This window comes from Bufo gargarizans, chromosome 2 (assembly GCF_014858855.1).
Source record: "Bufo gargarizans isolate SCDJY-AF-19 chromosome 2, ASM1485885v1, whole genome shotgun sequence".
Classification (NCBI taxonomy): Eukaryota; Metazoa; Chordata; class Amphibia; order Anura; family Bufonidae; genus Bufo; species Bufo gargarizans.
The window spans coordinates 42,724,563-42,744,444 of record NC_058081.1 but is presented as its reverse complement, the minus strand read 5'-3'; the positions used below and the strand labels follow the sequence as shown (position 1 = coordinate 42,744,444).

Sequence of the window (19,882 nt, the reverse complement as noted above, 5' to 3'; positions counted from 1 at the left end):
AGTTGTGTTTGTGTCATCTCTCCCATCCAGGTTCTGTGCGAGCAGGCTGCTCCTATTTCCCCTTTTCACCATCTCAGGGAATCTAGGGTGTTTTAGCCCAGGCACTGGGGACACATCATTCCTACTGCCAAGGTCTGAATGTGGGCTGAGCAGTGCAGGGAGAAAGGTCAGGGATTAGCTAGGAGGTGACCCTTCCCCTGCTTCTTGCCTAGAGCCTGGTTGCTGGTTTATCTGTGTGTCTAAGTGCTCGTCCGCCGTGACAGCAGGATTTTGGCTGTCTACAGATGGATATCTGGCCTGGCTATATTCCTTTGTCATGTCCCAAGGCTTGTTAAAAAAAGTCGGATTGTGACTCATAGGGAGCCACTTCCACAAGGTGGCGCTTGCGAGATACACCTTTGCAAGCTGGAGGCCAGCACAGCTACATGCACACAAACGTGGTTTGTTTCCGCGTCCGTTCAGTTTTTTTACTGGATAGGATGTGGACCCATTCATTTCAATGGGTCCGCAAAAAATGTAGACAGCACACAGTGTGCTGTCCGCATCATTATGTCCATTTCGTAGCCCCGCCCAAAAAATAGAACATGTCCTATTCTTGTCCGTTTTAGGCAGTGTTACAATGGATCCTCAAAAAAAAAAAAAAAAAGGGATGGCATACGGAGGTCATCCGTTTTTTTTGCGGATCCACAATTTGTGGACCGCAAAGCACATACGGTCGTGTGCATGTAGCCTAATAATGATCTGCCCTAGTTCTGAAGTCTGTATGGATTCTTTTTGGGTCTCGGGTCTATATGAATGAAATTTGAGGTTTGGGGTCTGTATTTTAATTTTAATTTTTGGGTTCTGGTTGCTGACGTTGATGTGAATTCAGTTAGAGGTCTGAAGTTTAGGGTCTGAATTAATGCATTTAGCGCTCTTCATTAGTTCAATATGGAGCGTGAGTCTGGATTTTTTCACACTGGGGTCTTTATTAATTTTCTTGGTGGTCTAAGGCATGGGGTTGGTCGAGTAATTCAGAGGTCTGTCTTCATTAATCTGCCATTTGAATTGATCTTTGGGTTCTGAAGTTGGGATGTGGCATACTTTATATTTACGATGGGGTATGTGCCATAAGAAATAATTGGGGATAATTTTGGCTTGTCTACTTTCAAAAAAGACAAGGTGGCATTAGCAGGAGGTGCTCAAACCCACATGCAGTCGTGCATATATACAGGGGAGCAAATCCTGCACTTGTGGCCTGTTGCTAATGGCTGATGTGTCCTGCTGTAGAAGAGAGACTGCTGTAGTGTGAGGCACTTACCAGAGGAACTGTGAGTGAATTCCAGGCCCTGCCTGATTACACGTCCAGAGCTGCTGATTATCTCTAACCAGAGTTACAGAGACTACAAAGAGAGGCCAGAGCTGAGCCACGCTGAAGCAAGCAAGCAAGCAAGCAACCAGATCGGGACCCAGACTGTACCTGCCTGCATGTGCGGACACCGAACTGTGAGTGCACTGATGCTAACCTGAGCTAGGGCATAGTGGAATAGGATTTAGTTTAGTGCACCGTAGAGGTGCACCCCGGGTAGCGGGGACAGATAGGACTACCTAGAAGAGAGTAGCCTGCTATTGTCTGTACTTGTGTTTGTGATTCATTTGTGTTCTTTATGCAAACTTCCATTATCTTTATTGTGAATTCCCAAGCTGTTCATATTGTAAATCTGTTTCTCCGGCAGTTAGAGTTCTCTTTTAATAAAGCCGGTTTCTACTTCAGCCTCCTTGTCTGCTGCACTGTACTTGAGTCCTGCTCTACGGTCTCTTCCTCTGCTGACCGTTACAAGTGGCGCTGCGAGCAGGGTACAGTCACAGAGATGGAGGCGGCTGAAGGCAATGTGCATGATGTTAATGTGAGTACCTCAGGCAATGGTGGAACCCTTGCAAGGGCCCTTCCTATTGGCACGTTGTTCAACTTGCTACCCAAATTTGATGGCCAGAACATGACACTGTCAGACTGGGTGACAAGGTTACAGAGTGCTGTTAGGATTTACAATGTCAGCCCAGAACTACAAGTAGAAATTGCTTTGGCCGCTCTCGAGGGTGAGGCCCGAAGAAATGTTCTCCTACAACCAGAAGCCACGCGCAATACATTGCAAGAGATGGTGAGATTCCTGGAAGAAATATATGGGGAAACAGCCAGTGCAGGGCACCTCCGGGCGAAGTTTTTTTACCGGATTCAACGGGAAGACGAAGGTGTCTCTCAGTACGCTACAGCCCTACAGGAAGTGTTGGCCGAGGTACAAAAAAAAGAGGCAGATGGGGTTACTGGCATGGGACCCATAGACCGGATACTGCGGGAACAATTTATTCTGGGGCTCTACAGCAATCCCCTGAAACAGGCTCTGCGGGAACGAGTCAGAGTAGACCCTACCCTAACCTTTCGACAAATTTTGGCAGAGGCAGTGACGCGAAACAAACGGCTATGCTTCTGGAGTAATACGGACCCAGACCGTTACACCCCCCGGGGTTACAAGAAATGAGGAAGCCCTGGTCAGAGTGGTACAAGACTTGCAGAGCTCCCTGAGTGCCATGCACGAAAAGTTGACACACCTGGAGAAACGGATAGAGTCGCGCCATACTACTGAGGCTGCCTATCCAGCCCGACAACAAACCTATCAGGCGACTCCGTGGGTTCCTACACCCGAATGCCCTTATGCTAGTTTACCATACCATCAAGCCCCTCATTACCCTTCAGTGGGGCCATCCAGCCAAGCTTTGAGGGCACCTCCCACTCGCAGGCAAAAAGTGGGCCGTCAAGGGGCACAGTGTTGGCGGTGTGGAGATCTAGGACATTTCGCCAGAGAGTGTCGGAATAATCCAGCTGGACGCCAAGAGCCGCCGTTAAACTACCGACCCCTGCAGTAGTGGGGCGTACTGCAGGGGAGGTGGAGAGCCAAGTTACCCAGCAAAGCTCCGAACACCTGGTCGCAGGGTGCCCCACTATACGAGCTGAGTTCGAAGGTGTTCCTGTCGACTGCTTAGTGGATACTGGGTCTCAGATGACAACTATGCCCGAGTCATTCTTCTACCGTTACTTTCAAGCGCTGGCCAAGCCAGATCGAGAGACACTGGTCCGGGTTACAGCGGCTAACCAACAGCAGATTCCTGTCACAGGGGTCGTGTGGATGAATGTACGGCTATGTGGACAGGAAGTGGGGCGGAAAGGTATCTTGTTGGTCCCCGAAACGTTCAAAGAAGATGTGCCGGTGATAATGGGCATGAATATCCTGCGAGAATTGGATCAGATCATGTTCACCAAACGGGGGCCGGGTTACTGGAAACAAGCCACCCCGCACAAACCTAGCCAGAAAGCATTTCAACGGCTAATCCGTTTTTGTGGAACACAGAAAAGTGTACCAGCACACCAGGCGGTGGGAACAATCCGAGCGCCAGGAAAGGCTACCTTCACCCTTCCCCCTGGTCGGGAGACCGTGCTGACGTTACCCGTGGGAACTTTCCGTAATCTTGAAGGCATGGAGGTGTTCGTTGAACCAACAGGCCTAGGAGAGCTGGGTCAGGACGTCCTGGTGGCCCGGACACTGGGAGTGGTCCAGAATGGACGAGTACCCATAAGAGCTGTGAATTTGGGATATCTAGAAGTTCCCTTGACGCCAGGGGTGGAACTGGCTCGTGTGTACCTACATCAGGGAGAAATCCTGAGTCAGAGAGAAGTGACTCTAGCTCCGGTAGGGGATGCTGGTTGGACCCTGGCAGTTACTGCCAGTGCAGAAGAGGCGCCGACCCCAGAATGGAATGGGGGAACCATCTTGGATCAAATGGAGATAGATGTTAAGGCTCTCAGTTTAGACCAACAGCGAGCAGTTGAAACCATGCTGTGGGAGAATCAGGCTGCGTTTGCCCGCCACGCCGATGACTTTGGCTGCACGAATGCTATCACACATGATATACCGACGGGGGACATTCCACCAATTCGGGAGAGATATCGACAGATTCCGCCCAAGTTGTACCAGGAAGTGAAGACGCTATTGAAACAGATGATAGATTCCGGAGTGGTGCGGGGAAGCCAGAGCCCTTGGGCAGCCCCAGTGGTGCTTGTCAAGAAGAAGGACGGCACTATTCGATTTTGTGTGGATTACCGGCGGTTGAATGCTTGCACTGCGCGAGACTCATATCCTCTGCCACGCATCGAGGAGTCTCTGACGGCTCTAGGACGAGCCAAATACTTCTCCACCCTGGATCTAGCAAGTGGGTACTGGCAAGTACCAGTGGCTGAGCAGGACAAGGCAAAGACAGCATTCATACTCCCCATGGGGTTATTTGAATTCAACAGGATGCCATTCGGACTGACTAATGCCCCTGGAACCTTCCAGCGGCTGATGGAGAGATGCCTGGGAGACCTGAATTTTGAAGCCACTCTGATATACCTAGACGATATCATCGTATACTCTGCTACTTTTCAAGAACACTTGAATCGGCTAGGGCAGGTACTCGAGCGACTGCGATCCCATGGCCTGAAGGTAAAGCCAAAGAAGTGTCATCTCTTCAAGAGGGAGATCGAGTACCTGGGCCATAGGGTGTCCCAAGATGGAGTGCTACCGTCCCAAGACAAAGTGGCTGCAATACGACAATGGCTAGTGCCGAGAACACTGCGTGAGTTGAAGGCCTTCCTGGGACTGACTGGGTACTACCGGCGGTTCATCAAAGACTATGCAAAAATAGCGGGCCCTCTGAATGAGTTGTTGAGAGGAACGGCTGGGCAACCCAAGGGCCAAAGTATCCCCTGGGGACAGAAACAGGAAGAGGCCTTCCAGGCCCTGAAAGAAGCCCTGACATCGGCCCCCATCTTGGCTTATGCCGATTTTGATAAACCATTCATCTTAGCTACTGATGGCAGCCTCTACGGACTTGGGGCAGTCCTGTCGCAGGTACAGGATGGACATGAGAGAGTGATCGCTTATGCCAGTAGATCCTTGCGAGATACGGAGCGAAACCCCCATAACTACAGTTCCTTCCGGCTGGAACTCCTTGCCCTGGTGTGGGCTATGACGGAGAAATTTGCAGGATATCTGACAGGAGCTAAGATCTTCATACGGACGGATAACAATCCCCTGGCCCATCTGGGTACGGCCAAGTTGGGAGCCCTGGAGCAACGCTGGGCGGCTCGCCTCGCAAAGTATGACTTCTCAATTCGCTACCGCTCCGCTACAGAGAACACTAATGCTGATGGTCTCTCGAGGGTTACTTTTGAAACTCCAGTAGGGGATATGGATGAACAAAAGGAAGAAGATGAAACTCCTGACTTCCGCAAGTTCGCTCCCCCAACAGTCGCGGCCCAGACAAGTGGGGAGGCCCGTAAGCTACCCAAAGCATTGGGGAGAACTAATGAAGAATGGGGCAGATTGCAAGATGAAGACATTGGACTGCAGCAAATGAAAAGCTGGGTAACCCTGTGCAGGAAACCCAACAAAGAAGAAAGGACTGATCTGGATGCCGAGATGAAGTCCGTTCTACATCAATGGGACAGACTGGAAGTGCATGGAGCTGTTTTGTTCCGCAAGTGGCAACAGCCTGCCGACCTAGAGGCGAGGTGGCAGGTAGTGATACCCAGAAGAATGGCACGGGAGATAGCCAAAGAGGCTCATGAGTTTGGAGCTCACTTCGGGCCAGTCAAGACATACCAGTGGCTGCAGCGTTATGTGTATTGTCCGCGACTGGAGGCCACAGTTGAAGAAGTTTGCCGACAGTGTCGAGTGTGTGAACTCACGAAGAGTACAGAACAGAGAGCACCCCTACAGTCCATCCAGACCACAGAACCGCTGGAAGTGTTGATGATAGACTATCTTCTTGTGGGACAATCGTCAAGAGGTCCACAGTATTGCCTGGTCATGATCGACCACTTCTCCAAGTTTGCAGTAGTCACCCCAACTCGGGACCAGACGGCCGAGTCCGCTGCACGAGCCATTTGTCAAGACTTCATTCGGGTCTATGGGTGTCCAAAGCGGATCCATTCAGATCAAGGGGCGTGCTTTCAAGGAAAAGTGATGGAAGAGCTACATCGACTGTACGGCATTGAAAAATCCAGGACAACTCCTTATCATCCCCAAGGAAACGGAGCCTGTGAGCGCTTTAACCGCACATTGCTGCAAATGCTGAGGACACTAGAGGAAGACAAGAGGGCACACTGGCCTGACTACCTGCCAGAATTAGTCTGGGCTTACAATAATCGTGTCCACACCACCACCGGTTACACCCCATACATGTTACTGTTCGGTAGGGCTGGTCGAGAGATCGTGGAATTAAACCTAGAACAGCCAGAAGACCTAATAGAGCGATCAACCACCTCATGGGTGAAAGAACACCGTCGGCGTCTCCAGACCATTCGCCGGTTGGCAGGTCAGCGGTTACAGGAGAGAGCTCATACAGACCGTCCTCCAGTTCAGGAGGTTCCATTGCAGCCTGGGGATCGGGTACTGGTACGAGAGAAACGTCCCAGAGGCAAGTTGAGTGAGCGTTGGGAAGTACAGCCGTATAAAGTGATCAAGAGAGTGTACCCTAATAGTCCGGTCTACGAAGTGCAGGTTGAGAATGAGGAATTTGCTTCACGGACTCTACATAGGAATATGTTACGGCCATGCCGGTCCAAAGATCCCGCACCTGTTCAGAGGACACCTCCTCCTGCCCCATACTCAGAACTTGTTATCTCTGATGGAGATTATGGTGAAGACTGGTGGACTGCTCCCAACACTGAAGAAGCCTCCCAGGTTACAGGTGATGAAGGCACTGTCACAGAACCATTGCCAGCCCGTAATGGAGAGGGGCCCTCGGACACACCCGAACCTCCTATTGTGGTGGGTGAATCCAGACTGGCAGTTCCTAGTGGAGAGAGTCAGGTCGTAACAGATAGCCAGGACCTCCGGAGATCCAGTAGGCTTACTGCAGGGGTTCCACCAAACAGGTACGCTGCTGATGAGTTCATTTGGTCCACCTGTATGTATTGTGGACAATGTTGTACTGCTGTATAAAAAGTTACATTAACCAATATTTCTATGGACTATATAACAAGGCCGAGGACGGCCACCTTTAAGTGGGGAGGCATGTAAGAGGCAGCCCTGATCATCCAGCAACATTTCCAACACATATATATATATAGCAGACTGTCATGTTTCCCTCCAGCCACCAGAGGCCACTGTGGCTGAGTAGGACAGTGAGAGGAGTTGTTTCCAGAGGACAAGGAGTTAAGTGTTTTTCCCGGGCTGAGCAGAGAGCCTGGGCTGAAGGTGTCTGAGTACACAGGAAGAAGGACGCTGTACACTGAGAGGGAGATCCACAGGGAAGATTAGAGTGATTGCTCCCTGCCTGCTGACACAGTATCTGGGACATTAGAGTGTGTTTGCTCTCTGACTGAGCTGATGTGTCCTGGTGTAGAAGAGAGACTGCTGTAGTGTGAGGCACTTACCAGAGGAACTGTGAGTGAATTCCAGGCCCTGCCTGATTACACGTCCAGAGCTGCTGATTATCTCTAACCAGAGTTACAGAGACTACAAAGAGAGGCCAGAGCTGAGCCACGCTGAAGCAAGCAAGCAAGCAACCAGATCGGGACCCAGACTGTACCTGCCTGCATGTGCGGACACCGAACTGTGAGTGCACTGATGCTAACCTGAGCTAGGGCATAGTGGAATAGGATTTAGTTTAGTGCACCGTAGAGGTGCACCCCGGGTAGCGGGGACAGATAGGACTACCTAGAAGAGAGTAGCCTGCTATTGTCTGTACTTGTGTTTGTGATTCATTTGTGTTCTTTATGCAAACTTCCATTATCTTTATTGTGAATTCCCAAGCTGTTCATATTGTAAATCTGCTTCTCCGGCAGTTAGAGTTTTCTTTTAATAAAGCCGGTTTCTACTTCAGCCTCCTTGTCTGCTGCACTGTACTTGAGTCCTGCTCTACGGTCTCTTCCTCTGCTGACCGTTACACATGTCTAAGCCCGGGCACCACGCCAAGGTTTCTCAAGTAGCCCGGGACCTAACACTCTCCTACCTGAGCCGTATGGGCAATACCAGGAGCCAGTGGGCAAATTACAGGAGCATGAGGCCGACTCACAAACAGCTCACCAGTTACCTCCAGCATGTAACCATGCTTGCAATGGGAGGAGGGAGGAGTCTGCGAGTCCCACTCAAGACTGGCTGATATGGCCCAGGCCTCACAGGTGCACCTAAATGTGGCCTGTAGATGGAAAACAGGCACATTTAAATTGGAGTTTATACACCTCCAGGAATCTATATATACAAATCAAAAAAGACAAGGTGGCATTAGCAGGAGGTGCTCAAACCCACATGCAGTCGTGCATATATACAGGGGAGCAAATCCTGCACTTGTGGCCCGTTGCTAATGGCGATCCCCAGCAAAATGCATACGGTGGAGGATGCCCGCGGCGAACCACAAGTACCACAATAGACATCTCACACAAGGTAACAAGTGCGGATGTCATAATCAATATAACGATATAACAAACAATAACAAATACAGGTGCACTCTGCAGTCTCACTAAACCCTCAAACTGATTTTAAAATTGAGAGATTAGTCAACATGTCCTACGGTGTAGGTCCCGGGCTACTTGAGAAACCTTGGCGTGGTGCCCGGGCTTAGACATGTTCTACACCGTAGGACATGTTGACTAATCTCTCAATTTTAAAATCAGTTTGAGGGTTTAGTGAGACTGCAGAGTGCACCTGTATTTGTTATTGTTTGTTATATCGCCTTGTCTACTTTCACACTCGCGTTTTGGCTTTCCGTTTCTGAGATCCGTTCAGGGATCTCACAAGCGGTCCAAAATGGATCAGTTTTGCCCTAATGCATTCTGAATGAAAAAGGATCCGCTCAGAATGCGGTGGAGAGGAAAATCGAGAGGGCTCTGTGGTGGAGAGGAAAAGCGGTGTAGAACCTGTGATGATGTCACCATCATGTGATCAGTACAGGTGGGGGCAGAGTTCAGCAGTGGAGAGGAATCGTGGTAAGGACTTGTGATGATGTCACCGTCATGTCATTAGTGCAGGAGGGGCTAGAGCTCTGCAATGAAGAGGAGAAGTGGTGAGCCTGAGAGACCTTGGAAGCTGTAGTCCTCTCTTCTGAGGCCTCTTTCACAGGACCAATTTTTTCAGGATCTGCTCAGTGAAAACTAAAGGTTTTGCTTGCGAGTTCAATCAGTTTTTTTCTGTGATTGTGTTCAGTGTGTGTGTTTTTTCTGATGGCGCACACACGAATATACTTCATTACGAATCCAAACACGCTGTCATGTGGGGGATCTGTGGATGGCGCGTTGTCACGTGGGGGATCTGTGGATGGCGCGCTGTCACGTGGGGGATCTGTGGATGGCGCGCTGTCATGTGGGGGATCTGTGGATGGCGCGCTGTCATGTGGAGGATCTGTGGATGGCGCGCTGTCACGTGTAGGATCTGTGGATGGCGCGCTGTCACGCGGGGGATCTGTGGATGGCGCGCTGTCACGTGGGGGATCTGTGGATGGCGCGCTGTCACGTGGGGGATATGTGGATGGCGCGCTGTCATGTGGGGGATCTGTGGATGGTGCGCTGTCACGTGGTGGATCTGTGGATGGTGCGCTGTCACGAGGGGGATCAAGGTTTGGATTCGTAATGAAGTATATTCGTGTGTGCGCCATCAGAAAAAACACACACACTGAACACAATTGCAGAAAAAAACTGATTGAACTCGCAAGCAAAACCTTTAGTTTTCACTGAGCAGATCCTGAAACAATCGGTCCTGTGAAAGAGGCCTCAGAGGAGAGGACTACAGCTTCCAAGGTCTCTCAGGTTTCTGACGCTGTTATATAGATCTGGGTGGGGTGTTCTCGTTTTGAGAATTATGCGATTTGCGGACCACAAAACACGGCCATGTGCATGAGCCCATATACTGAGGGAGAAGTGTGGCTGTTTGTCCACTGCTCTATTCGAATAAAGGAATAAGGGCCCCTGTTCTTGTATTGGTGGGGCCCCAGTGGTTAGGGGATAAGTTGCTCTAATGGGACAACCCCAGTAATGGACACATCATGCCCTGTGTTTCCAATAAACCTGTTCTGCTACAGAATCTGTGGCTTTCTTGTTTACCTGACTTACACTATGGAGACTTCCATGTATGTTGAGATGTTTGTATTCACCGCTAATACTAATACATCTCTATATGCAGAGGTCGCAATAACGCCTGTACAAGCGTCATAGACGCCTCTTCAGGCCATTTTACTCCCTGGAAAAAGTCTAAGGCCTCTTTCACACGGGCGTTGCGGGAAAAGGTGCGGGAGCGTTGCGGGAACATGCGCGATTTTTCCACGTGAGTGCAAAACATTGTAATGCGTTTTGCACTCGCGTGAGAAAAATCGGCATGTTTGGTACCCAAACCCGAACTTCTTCACAGAAGTTCGGGCTTGGGATCGGTGTTCTGTAGATTGTATTATTTTATATTAATACAGAATGCATAGTACAATAGCGCTGGAGGGGTTAAAAAAATAATAATAAAATAATAATAATACTTAAACTCACCTTAATCCACTTGATCGCGCAGCCCGGCTTCTCTTCTGTCTTCTTTTTTGCTATGTGCAGGAAAAGAACCTGTGGTGACGTCACTCCGGTTATCACATGATCCATTACATGATCCATCACCATGGTAAAAGATCATGTGATGGACCATGTGATGACCGGAGTGACGTCACCACAGGTCCTTTTCCTGCACAAAGCAAAAAAGAAGACAGAAGAGAAGCCGGGCTGCGCGATCAAGTGGATTAAGGTGAGTTTAATTTTTTTATTTTATTTTTTAACCCCTCCAGCGCTATATGCTAAAAGCATTCTGTATTTTCACGCAACCCCATTCATTTCTATGGGGCCTGCGTTACGTGAAAAACGCACAAAGAGGAGCATGCTGCGATTTTCATGCAACGCACAAGTGATCCGTGAAAATCACCGCTCGTGTGCACAGCCCCATAGAAATGAATTGGTCAGGATTCAGTGCGGGTGCAATGCGTTCACCTCACGCATCGCATCCGCGCGGAATACTCGCCCGTGTGAAAGGGGCCTTAGACTTTTCCCTGCTTTTCATCAGCGTAGGCAGCGCAGCGATGCTGCTTGTGTCTGCAGTAACCAATAGCAAAGCTCTGGACATCAAGGAGCTTTGCTATTGGTTAGTTTGGGCAGGCGCAGGAGCGATACAGGTGAATGCAGACAGGCTATTATAGCCAAGTGGTAAAGTACGGGGAAGATCCGCCATATTCGCTATAATAGCATAAATCCCCACCTCTTAGTGGTTCACATCACCACTATTTTTTTCTGTTGTTTTGCTCATCTAATGGAAGTGCTGGATCGGGCACGTAAGGCTGGGTTTTTGTCATACGATCAACATACACAACAGTTGCCATACTGTGACACCCATCACCATGGAGTTCCATAGTAAAAAAAAAAATGTACTTTTTTTGGAGGATTCTGCAGGATGGGACAGTGTAGCGTACCATGTTTTTCCATCCTGCAAAGTCCAGCAAAAAAACATGTAGGCTCGCTAACGCATCTTATTTTTTTTTACAATGGAATTCTATGGTGACAGATGCCACAGTATAGCGTCTGTCCAAGGCGTCTGTTATTGTGTATACGTTTTTTGTGTGTACATTAAATATATGGCAGAGAATGTCATGTGAACCCGGCCTACCTGACAGGGAAGAAGCTGAACAGACCCCGCTTACTATGATGGAGTCCGTTCAGTTTCCATTCACGAGCCTGTCTTTTTACCAGACCAAACAATTGCTGCATACAAGGCTTTTTTGTCCTGTCTTTAGACAGAATCTGCAACAGAGGCTCCAAACGCAGACTCCAACGCATATGTGAGCAAGTGTAGGCAGATATATTATGTATTTGAATTACTGCAAATTTCGTACTCCTCCTCGGGTAAAAATACTCATCAAAAATGGTCGGAGGAGTATTTCTACTCTTCTTGAAAAAAATGTAGTGCGACCTCTGTCTATATGACTGCACATTGGCACCAATTGTTCAGAGTGTAGTATACTATATTACCACCAGGTGTCGCAAAAAAAAAAAGGCAAATTCAATCTGACAGGATTGCAATTCACCATAGATCCATAGAGTGGCAGCAGAGGAAAGAAGCAAAATCACTAACCGGAGTGTAGTACTGATCAAAGCCACATGGGGCCGCAAGCGTACCGAATTAAAACAGACTTTTTGACAGCTTGCAATACCCCTGGTGACCACACGGTGTCGCCTGTATAATATATAACGCGCCGAAGACTTTGGTTCCTTGCACCGGAGCGGGCAGAGTGTGGGCGGTCATGGGGCGGTTAGGGGGCGGCACTGCGGGTTGTTCTGCCGGGATCGGGGCTGCCCTGTTCCAGCCGGTACAGTTGCTGCCGGAGTTGTGGTCGGGGACGCGATGGCGGCGGCTGCGGAACGCAGGGCCTTCGCTCAGAAGATAAACAGGTGAGGGGGTGGGGAAGGGGACAGGTGCAGCGCGAGGGATCCGGATCTGCATCGTGTCTGTTATTTGTGAGGGAAATGCAAATAGGGCTCTCCAGCTGCTGTAAAACTACAACTCCCAGCATGCCCCGACAGCTGCAGGAGGTCAGTGCATGCTGAGAGTTGTAGTTCCCCCACCATCTGGTGTGCCACCAGTTGCAGACCCATCTCTGGGACGCTTTATATATCACTGCTGGGGCCCCTAGAAAAGTCACATTGGCCCCTGGAGAAGTCTTCTGCAACTTTCTAAAATACTTCATGGCTCACCCTTTATACAATCTCTGCTTCCTGTCAGTAAGTGTGGGACTGTTCTTGTTTACATCCAGAGACTGGAAACCTGTCTGGATCCAATACTTCTCACAGCTGAGGGTCTGCTACAACTGTATTCGCCTACTGGACATGTTACCTGCACTGATACATTGTAACAAGCCTGCAGCTGCGAGAAGTATTCGGTCTGGACAGGTTTTCCGTCTCTGGGGAAAATTTCTGTTCACTGACAGCAAGCAGAGGTCTTACACTGAAGCACAACGCCTGTTAAAAAAATGTAGATTTTTCGTTATCTGTTGATATTTTGCTTTAATAGTGAAAAATTTGAAAACCCTTTCTGATGTTTTGTGCCGGATTATCAGACTTTCCGGATTAGTCACAGGCTTCAGTTTTGTCATCGCCCCTATGTCACTGTTGGTCGGATCAGCTGCTCCTGTGACAGGTGCGGACTGTGCGGGGATCTGACCGGACCCGCTGTGCACCTGGTAAATATTCATGAGCTCATCACCGCGTTACGGATGGAAAATATAAAAAATGTAAGCATTTAGACTAAGACGCCTGAACACTCCTGTGTATAAAAGTCCAGCACCCCCCCCCCCCCCCCCCCCCCCCTCCAAATCCTCATTCCTCCCCCTAGTGCGGGGTGTAACATTTCAGTAATTCATTCTGCGTCTGCTAGACTACAGTGTAGTGATCTGAAATCCTTCCATGCGGCCGCACCATCTGTTCAGACAGCTGAACCAAACAATGGCTGCAGACGCCTCGTCTGTCTGTGTGCAAACTGCCGGGTAATAAACGAGCTGGTCCAAGGAAGAGCTGAGATATAAGAAAAGAGACTGAGGAGCCGGGTTACTGTACTAAGATGTTACAGGGGTAGTAAGAGGATCAGGAGCTGGGTTACTGTAATATGATGTTACATGGGTAATAAGAGGATCAGGAGCCGGGTTACTGTAATAAGATGTTACAGGGTAATAAGAGGATCAGGAGCCGGGATACTGTAATAAGATGTTACAGGGTAATAAGAGGGTCAGGAGCCAGGTTACTGTAATAAGATGTTACAGGGTAATAAGAGGATCAGGAGCCGGGTTACTGTAATAAGATGTTACAGGGTAATAAGAGGATCAGGAGCCGGGTTACTGTAATAAGATGTTACAGGGTAATAAGAGGATCAGGAGCCGGGATACTGTAATAAGATGTTACAGGGTAATAAGAGGATCAGGAGCCGGGTTACTGTAATAAGATGTTACAGGGGTAATAAGAGGATCAGGAGCCGGGTTACTGTAATAAGATGTTACAGGGTAATAAGAGGATCAGGAGCCGGGTTACTGTAATAAGATGTTACAGGGGTAATAAGAGGATCAGGAGCCGGGTTACTGTAGTAAGATGTTACAGGGTAATAGGAGGATCAGGAGCCAGGTTACTGTAATAAGATGTTACAGGGGTAATAAGAGGATCAGGAGCCGGGTTACTGTAATAAGATGTTACAAGGTAATAAGAGGATCAGGAGCCGGGTTACTGTAATAAGATGTTACAAGGTAATAAGAGGATCAGGAGCCGGGTTACTGTAATAAGATGTTACAAGGTAATAAGAGGATCAGGAGCCGGGTTACTGTAATAATATGTTACAGGGTAATAATAGGATCAGGAGCCGGGTTACTGTAATAAGATGTTACAGGGGTAATAAGAGGATCAGGAGCCGGGTTACTGTAGTAAGATGTTACAGGGTAATAGGAGGATCAGGAGCCGGGTTACTGTAATAAGATGTTACAGGGGTAATAAGAGGATCAGGAGCCGGGTTACTGTAATAAGATGTTACAGGGTAATAAGAGGACCAGGAGCCGGGTTACTGTAATAAGATGTTACAGGGGTAATAAGAGGATCAGGAGCCGGGTTACTGTAATAAGATGTTACAGGGTAATAAGAGGACCAGGAGCTGGGTTACTGTAATAAGATGTTACAGGGGTAATAAGAGGGTCAGGAGCCGGGTTACTGTAATAAGATGTTACAGGGTAATAAGAGGATCAGGAGCCGGTTACTGTAATAAGATGTTACAGGGTAATAAGAGGATCGGGAGCCGGGTTACTGTAATAAGAGGATCAGGAGCCAGGTTACTGTAATAAGATGTTACAGGGTAATAAGAGGATCAGGAGCCGGGATACTGTAATAAGATCCGTGTATCGAGCTGTGATTATAATTTACAGATTGTTGGAGTTTCTTTGTGTCACTTTTGGGCCCTGATTCTCCAGACATCCCTCGCACCCCCGCCCCCATCTTATCTATTTTTCCCTGTCGTTTCCCTCATCCTCCCCTCTCCCGCGTCCTGTTATTGTGTTGGGAGAGCTGCACTTCCTCTCCTATCGGACTGTGAGACGGACTGTCCTCTCGTGGGAGCTGCTCATGTGGGACATGACATGGCTTCGAGTAGAGTGTGAGCTCTGTTTATTGTTATCGCTTGTTTAGAGTGTAAGCTCTTGGGGTCAGGATTCGGTGACCGTCTTGGGGTCAGCGCTGCTTTTTCCTGCTCTGTGGGAAGGTGACTCGCTGAGTGTTTATCTGTCTTTGGTGTCTTTGCTTTTGGCTTAGCGTTGATGTAACCTGGTGAATTATTCAGAATGTGACCTGGATATATTCGGTTCCCTCCCTGTGCCTTCAGTAAAATGTAGAGAAACCGGTTTAGTGTGTCAGCCTCTGTGCGGGGCGATAGGAGCCGACGTCTCTGTTCTGTGTCGGTAGTGTGCCCCCTTATACTTGGCCAGTATTTTGACATCTTATACTAATTCATATGTACAGCGCTATGGAATGAATGGTGCTTTAATAATAATAATAATTAATGAAGAGGAAGTGGGTGGAGCTTAGACCGCCTCATCATGACATCACCTTTTAGATCGACTTACTTGTGCTGTCCAGGTAACATTTATGGGTTAAAGGGGCATTCTGAACAATTAAGGCTACTTTCACACTTGCGCTTGATTGGATCCGTTCTGAACGGATCCGATCATATTAATGCAGACGGAGGCTCCGTTCAGTACGGATTCGTCTGCATTAATAACTTTAAAAAAATGCGCAAGTAGCCTGCGCGGATCCGTTCAGACTTTCAATGTAAAGTCAATGGGGGACGGATCCGCTTGAAGATTGAGCCATATGGTGACATCTTCAAGCGGATCCGTTCCCATTGACTTACATTGTAAGTCTGAACGGATCCGCACGCCTCCAAGCGGACACCCGAACGCTGCAAGCAGCGTTCAGCTGTCCGCCTGTCCGAGCGGAGCGGAGGCTGAACGCCGCCAGACTGATGCAGTCTGAGCGGATCCGCATACATTCAGACTGCATCAGGGCTGGACGGAGGCGTTCGGGTCCGCTCGTGAGCCCCTTCAAACGGAGCTCACGAGCGGACCGACGAACGCTAGTGTGAAAGTAGCCTAAAGGGGCTCTGCACTTTGTTTAAACTGATGATCTATCCTCTGGATAGATCATCAGCATCTGATCAGCGGGGGTCCGACACCCGGGCCCCCTGCCGATCAGCTGTTTGAGAAGGCAGCGGCGCCGCGGCCTTCTCTCTGTTTACCGCTGGCCCAGTGACGTCACGACTTGCATCAATGGCCTGGGCGGGGCTAAGCTCTGTTCACTTGAATGGAGCTTAGCCCCGCCCAGCCCAGTGATACTAGTTGTGACGTCACTGGGCCAGTGGTAAACAGTGAGAAGGCCGTGGCGCTGCTGGAACGCCGCTGCCTTCTCAAACAGCTGATCGGCGGGGGTCCCGTGTGTCGGACCCCCGCCGATCAGAAGCTGATGATCTATCCAGAGGATAGATCATCAGTTTAAACAAAGTGCAGAACCCCTTTAAAGTATAAGTAGGGAGTCCCACCAAGGTGACACCCCCACCACCACTAAATTGGGGAAGACGGGTACTGTAACTTACATCTGGCAATCCAAAGTGTCCATCCGAGGCTGAGAAAGGGAGAAGGAGCAAGAAGGCCATGTTCTACACCTATAGATCACAAAGGGCCGCATATCTAATAAGTGAGGATGCTCCTTAAAGGGAACCTGTCACCGGGATTTTGGGTATAGAGCTGAGGACATGGGTTGCTAGATGGCTGCTAGCACATCCGCAATACCCAGTCCCCATAGCTCTGTGTGCTTTTATTGTGGAAAAAAAAAGAATTTGATACATATGCAAATTAACCTGAGATGAGTCCTGTACATGAGATGAGTCGGGGACAGGACTCATCTCAGGGTAATTTGCATATGTATCAAATCGTCTTTTTTCCACAATAAAAGCACACAGAGTTATGGGGACTGGGTATTGCGGATGTGCTAGCGGCCATCTAGCAACCCATGTCCTCAGCTCTTTACCCAAAATACCGGTGACGGGTTCCCTTTAAATGCCTGTGGTTGGAGTTTCCCTTTAATTTAAAGGGAATGTCTATTTTTGCAATCATTGTATCACTGTATCTTAGATTAAAATGTTTTTTTAAATTTAAAGCAATTTTGCAAAAAAACTTCAAAAATGATCCCTGCCGTTTCATGTTTACAGCTCCCATGCAGGCCTATGTGGTTACATATCATGTAGTCGACATGTTGGCTGGTTTATTATTTGAGGTCCCTGAGGTTGTGTGTGTGACCCGTACACTCTTCAGTGTCATGTCCGATCACGTGATAATGGCGTTAGCTGGATGGTCCGTCTCCGGCCTATATATAATTCCGATATTTACTAGCTGACGCATTGCTCTCCGTTATTTTACAGCTGTCTTTATACTTATTTCCCTCACTTGTGATGCTGGGAGCGCATGCTCGGTGTTGACCAAGGGATTCCACAGTGGACATTCAGGAAGCCATTTTGTGGGTAGTTCTCCAGAATAAAATGGCTTCCTCGGTGCTTCACTGGTGATCATGACAACCAGAGTAGTCAGCCATCCCCTCAGCTATGACAGCCGGCATAGTGACTGCATGGTTCCGGAGAGTGCCCCTTAGGAATTGTGCCAGGCCAGCCGCCATGCTTAAATAGACGATCGGTAAGGCTACTTTCACATCTGCGTTATGAATTCCGGTTTTGAGATCCGGCAGAGGAATCAAAACCGGAATTAAACAGATCTGTGCCATTTAATACGTCCGGATGCGAAAAATTCAAAACTGAACAAACAGGATCTAGTATGAAAATCACTGCAAGTCGACAAAAAACGGATCCGGTGCCATTGACCGCTTTGACTTATAACGGGATCTGGGTTCTCAATGAGCTGTCTGCCCTAATTGGTTCTTTTTGTTCCGTCAGATGAGGTAGAGGTGCAAATATATATATACTTTTAGCATCACTTGACCTCCTCATGGAGATCCTTCAGCCGTGGTATTGCGCCAGACTCTAAAATAATCGCATTATACTACATACTAGGGGTGGAAAAATAAAAATCAGACACAATCTACTAAATGACAAGCTCTTAACAAAGCTAGAACCAGCCCTGTACCTCACATGGGTCCAGTGATCTCCCCATTCATCGCTGCAATTGCTCCGCTAGATTTATATCAAGCTGGCAGCTGAGGGGGCGCGTCCTTTCTCGAGGCATGTCCTGTCTGCTGCAGCTAGTGGCAGTTAAAATATGGAACTGAGCATGTGCGTCCATCTCAGTGAGCAGGACAGAGAAATAAGAAGGGCAAACAGCAGGTGGCGCTATACAGATAGATTTCAGGGAATATCTTGGGGGCTATACAATTTTTATTTTTTTTAAATTACATGTAATTACAAAAATATTCAGGTCCAGGGGATGGTTTTAAAACTGTCGAATATTTTTCATGGGACAAACCCTTTAACATTCCTGTTGTTAATTTTGGGTCATTTAAGCCCCTCCCATGGGAATGCTCAAAACTTATAGGGCATGGTCACTTCTGGGTGTGGCTTACAAAACACCCCCATCTCCGACTTGGGACAACCTGAATTTGCCGACGTTGGGGGGAGGGGGGGTCCTTTACAAATTAGTTTCCCCTTTTGCGCTGGTGGAGGATGCGCCTCATATATGACGACACGTGCACCTCATCATAAATTAGGGGCATCCTCCTGTTTGCTTGCGCCTGTCGTAAAAAACGACTCCACTCCCCGAGTGGAGTAGTTTTTCGTCTACTTTTACGCTTGTAAATTTTAAGTAAATATGCCATCCTAAGTGGCGAGGACAGTATAAAAATACCCATACTACAAAATATTATGGCACGAGTGGTAAAGTCGCAAATGGGGTCTTCACTTTGTAAATGACCCCCATTGTTTTGGGAAATAAGGCTCAATCAATGCAAATTCTAGAGTATTGGCAGCGAAGTCATTCGTTTATTTTGAGTCCCGGTCTTCATAAAGATCCCTGTCCACCAATGATGAGCAGGATGCGCCATCAAAACTGCTGTAAAGGCAAACGGGATTGGTTGCTATGGGCAATTAAGGCTACTTTTTACATCAGCGGCAGGCTGTTCTGGTGGGTGAACAGCCTGCCGGATCCGTGCTGCCGCTAGCTAGTATACGTGTGCCGCTGGAAGTCCGCTCTGGCCCCATCACTATAATGTGGCAGGGCGGGAGGTCCAGCTGCAGCATGGCAAACATGTCGAGAAGCGGCCAGAATAAAACTACGACAGGCTGTTCACCCGCTGGAACAGCCTGCCAGAGAAGGTTGTCGCTAGTGTGAAAGTAGCCTAAGGCTACTTTCACACTGGCGTTTTGGTTTCCGTTTGTGAGATCCGTTTCAGGGCTCTCACAAGCGATCCAAAGCTGATCAGTTTTGTCCTAATGCATTCTGAATGGATAAGGATCCGCTCAGAATGCATCAGTTTGCCTCCGTTCCGCTCTGGAGGCGGACACCAAAACGCTGCATGCAGCGTTTTGGTGTCCGTCTGACGATGGGGAGGCAAACACAATATGGCACAATAGAAAACTGATCCGTGGTGTTCAAGACAGATCCGTTTTGGCAATATTAAAGATAATACTAACGGATCCGTTCCGAACGGATGCATGCGGTTGTATTATCGGTGCAAATCCGTCTGTGCAGATCTCTGACGGATCCGCACCAAACGCGAGTGTGAAAGTAGCCTAAGCCAGTTTTCCTTTTACTCCAGTTTGATAAATGTCCCGCA

The 19,882-nt window shown here is 48.6% G+C and overlaps 1 protein-coding gene across 6 annotated transcripts in view; it reads left to right on the top strand.

Moving 5' to 3' along the window:
• The first annotated feature begins 12,352 nt into the window (after positions 1-12,352).
• Positions 12,353-19,882, top strand: part of DOCK6 (dedicator of cytokinesis 6) — an 81,460-nt gene continuing 73,930 nt past the window's right edge. For 5 of the 6 annotated variants that reach the window (XM_044278837.1, XM_044278841.1, XM_044278840.1 and 2 more), the window contains exon 1: positions 12,353-12,478. In XM_044278837.1, the coding sequence (XP_044134772.1) occupies positions 12,432-12,478 (47 nt within the window). In that variant the 5' untranslated portion in view covers positions 12,353-12,431. Of the gene's footprint in view, positions 12,479-15,121; positions 15,210-19,882 lie in introns of those variants that run through there. The other variant, XM_044278839.1, reaches the window with a different exon arrangement.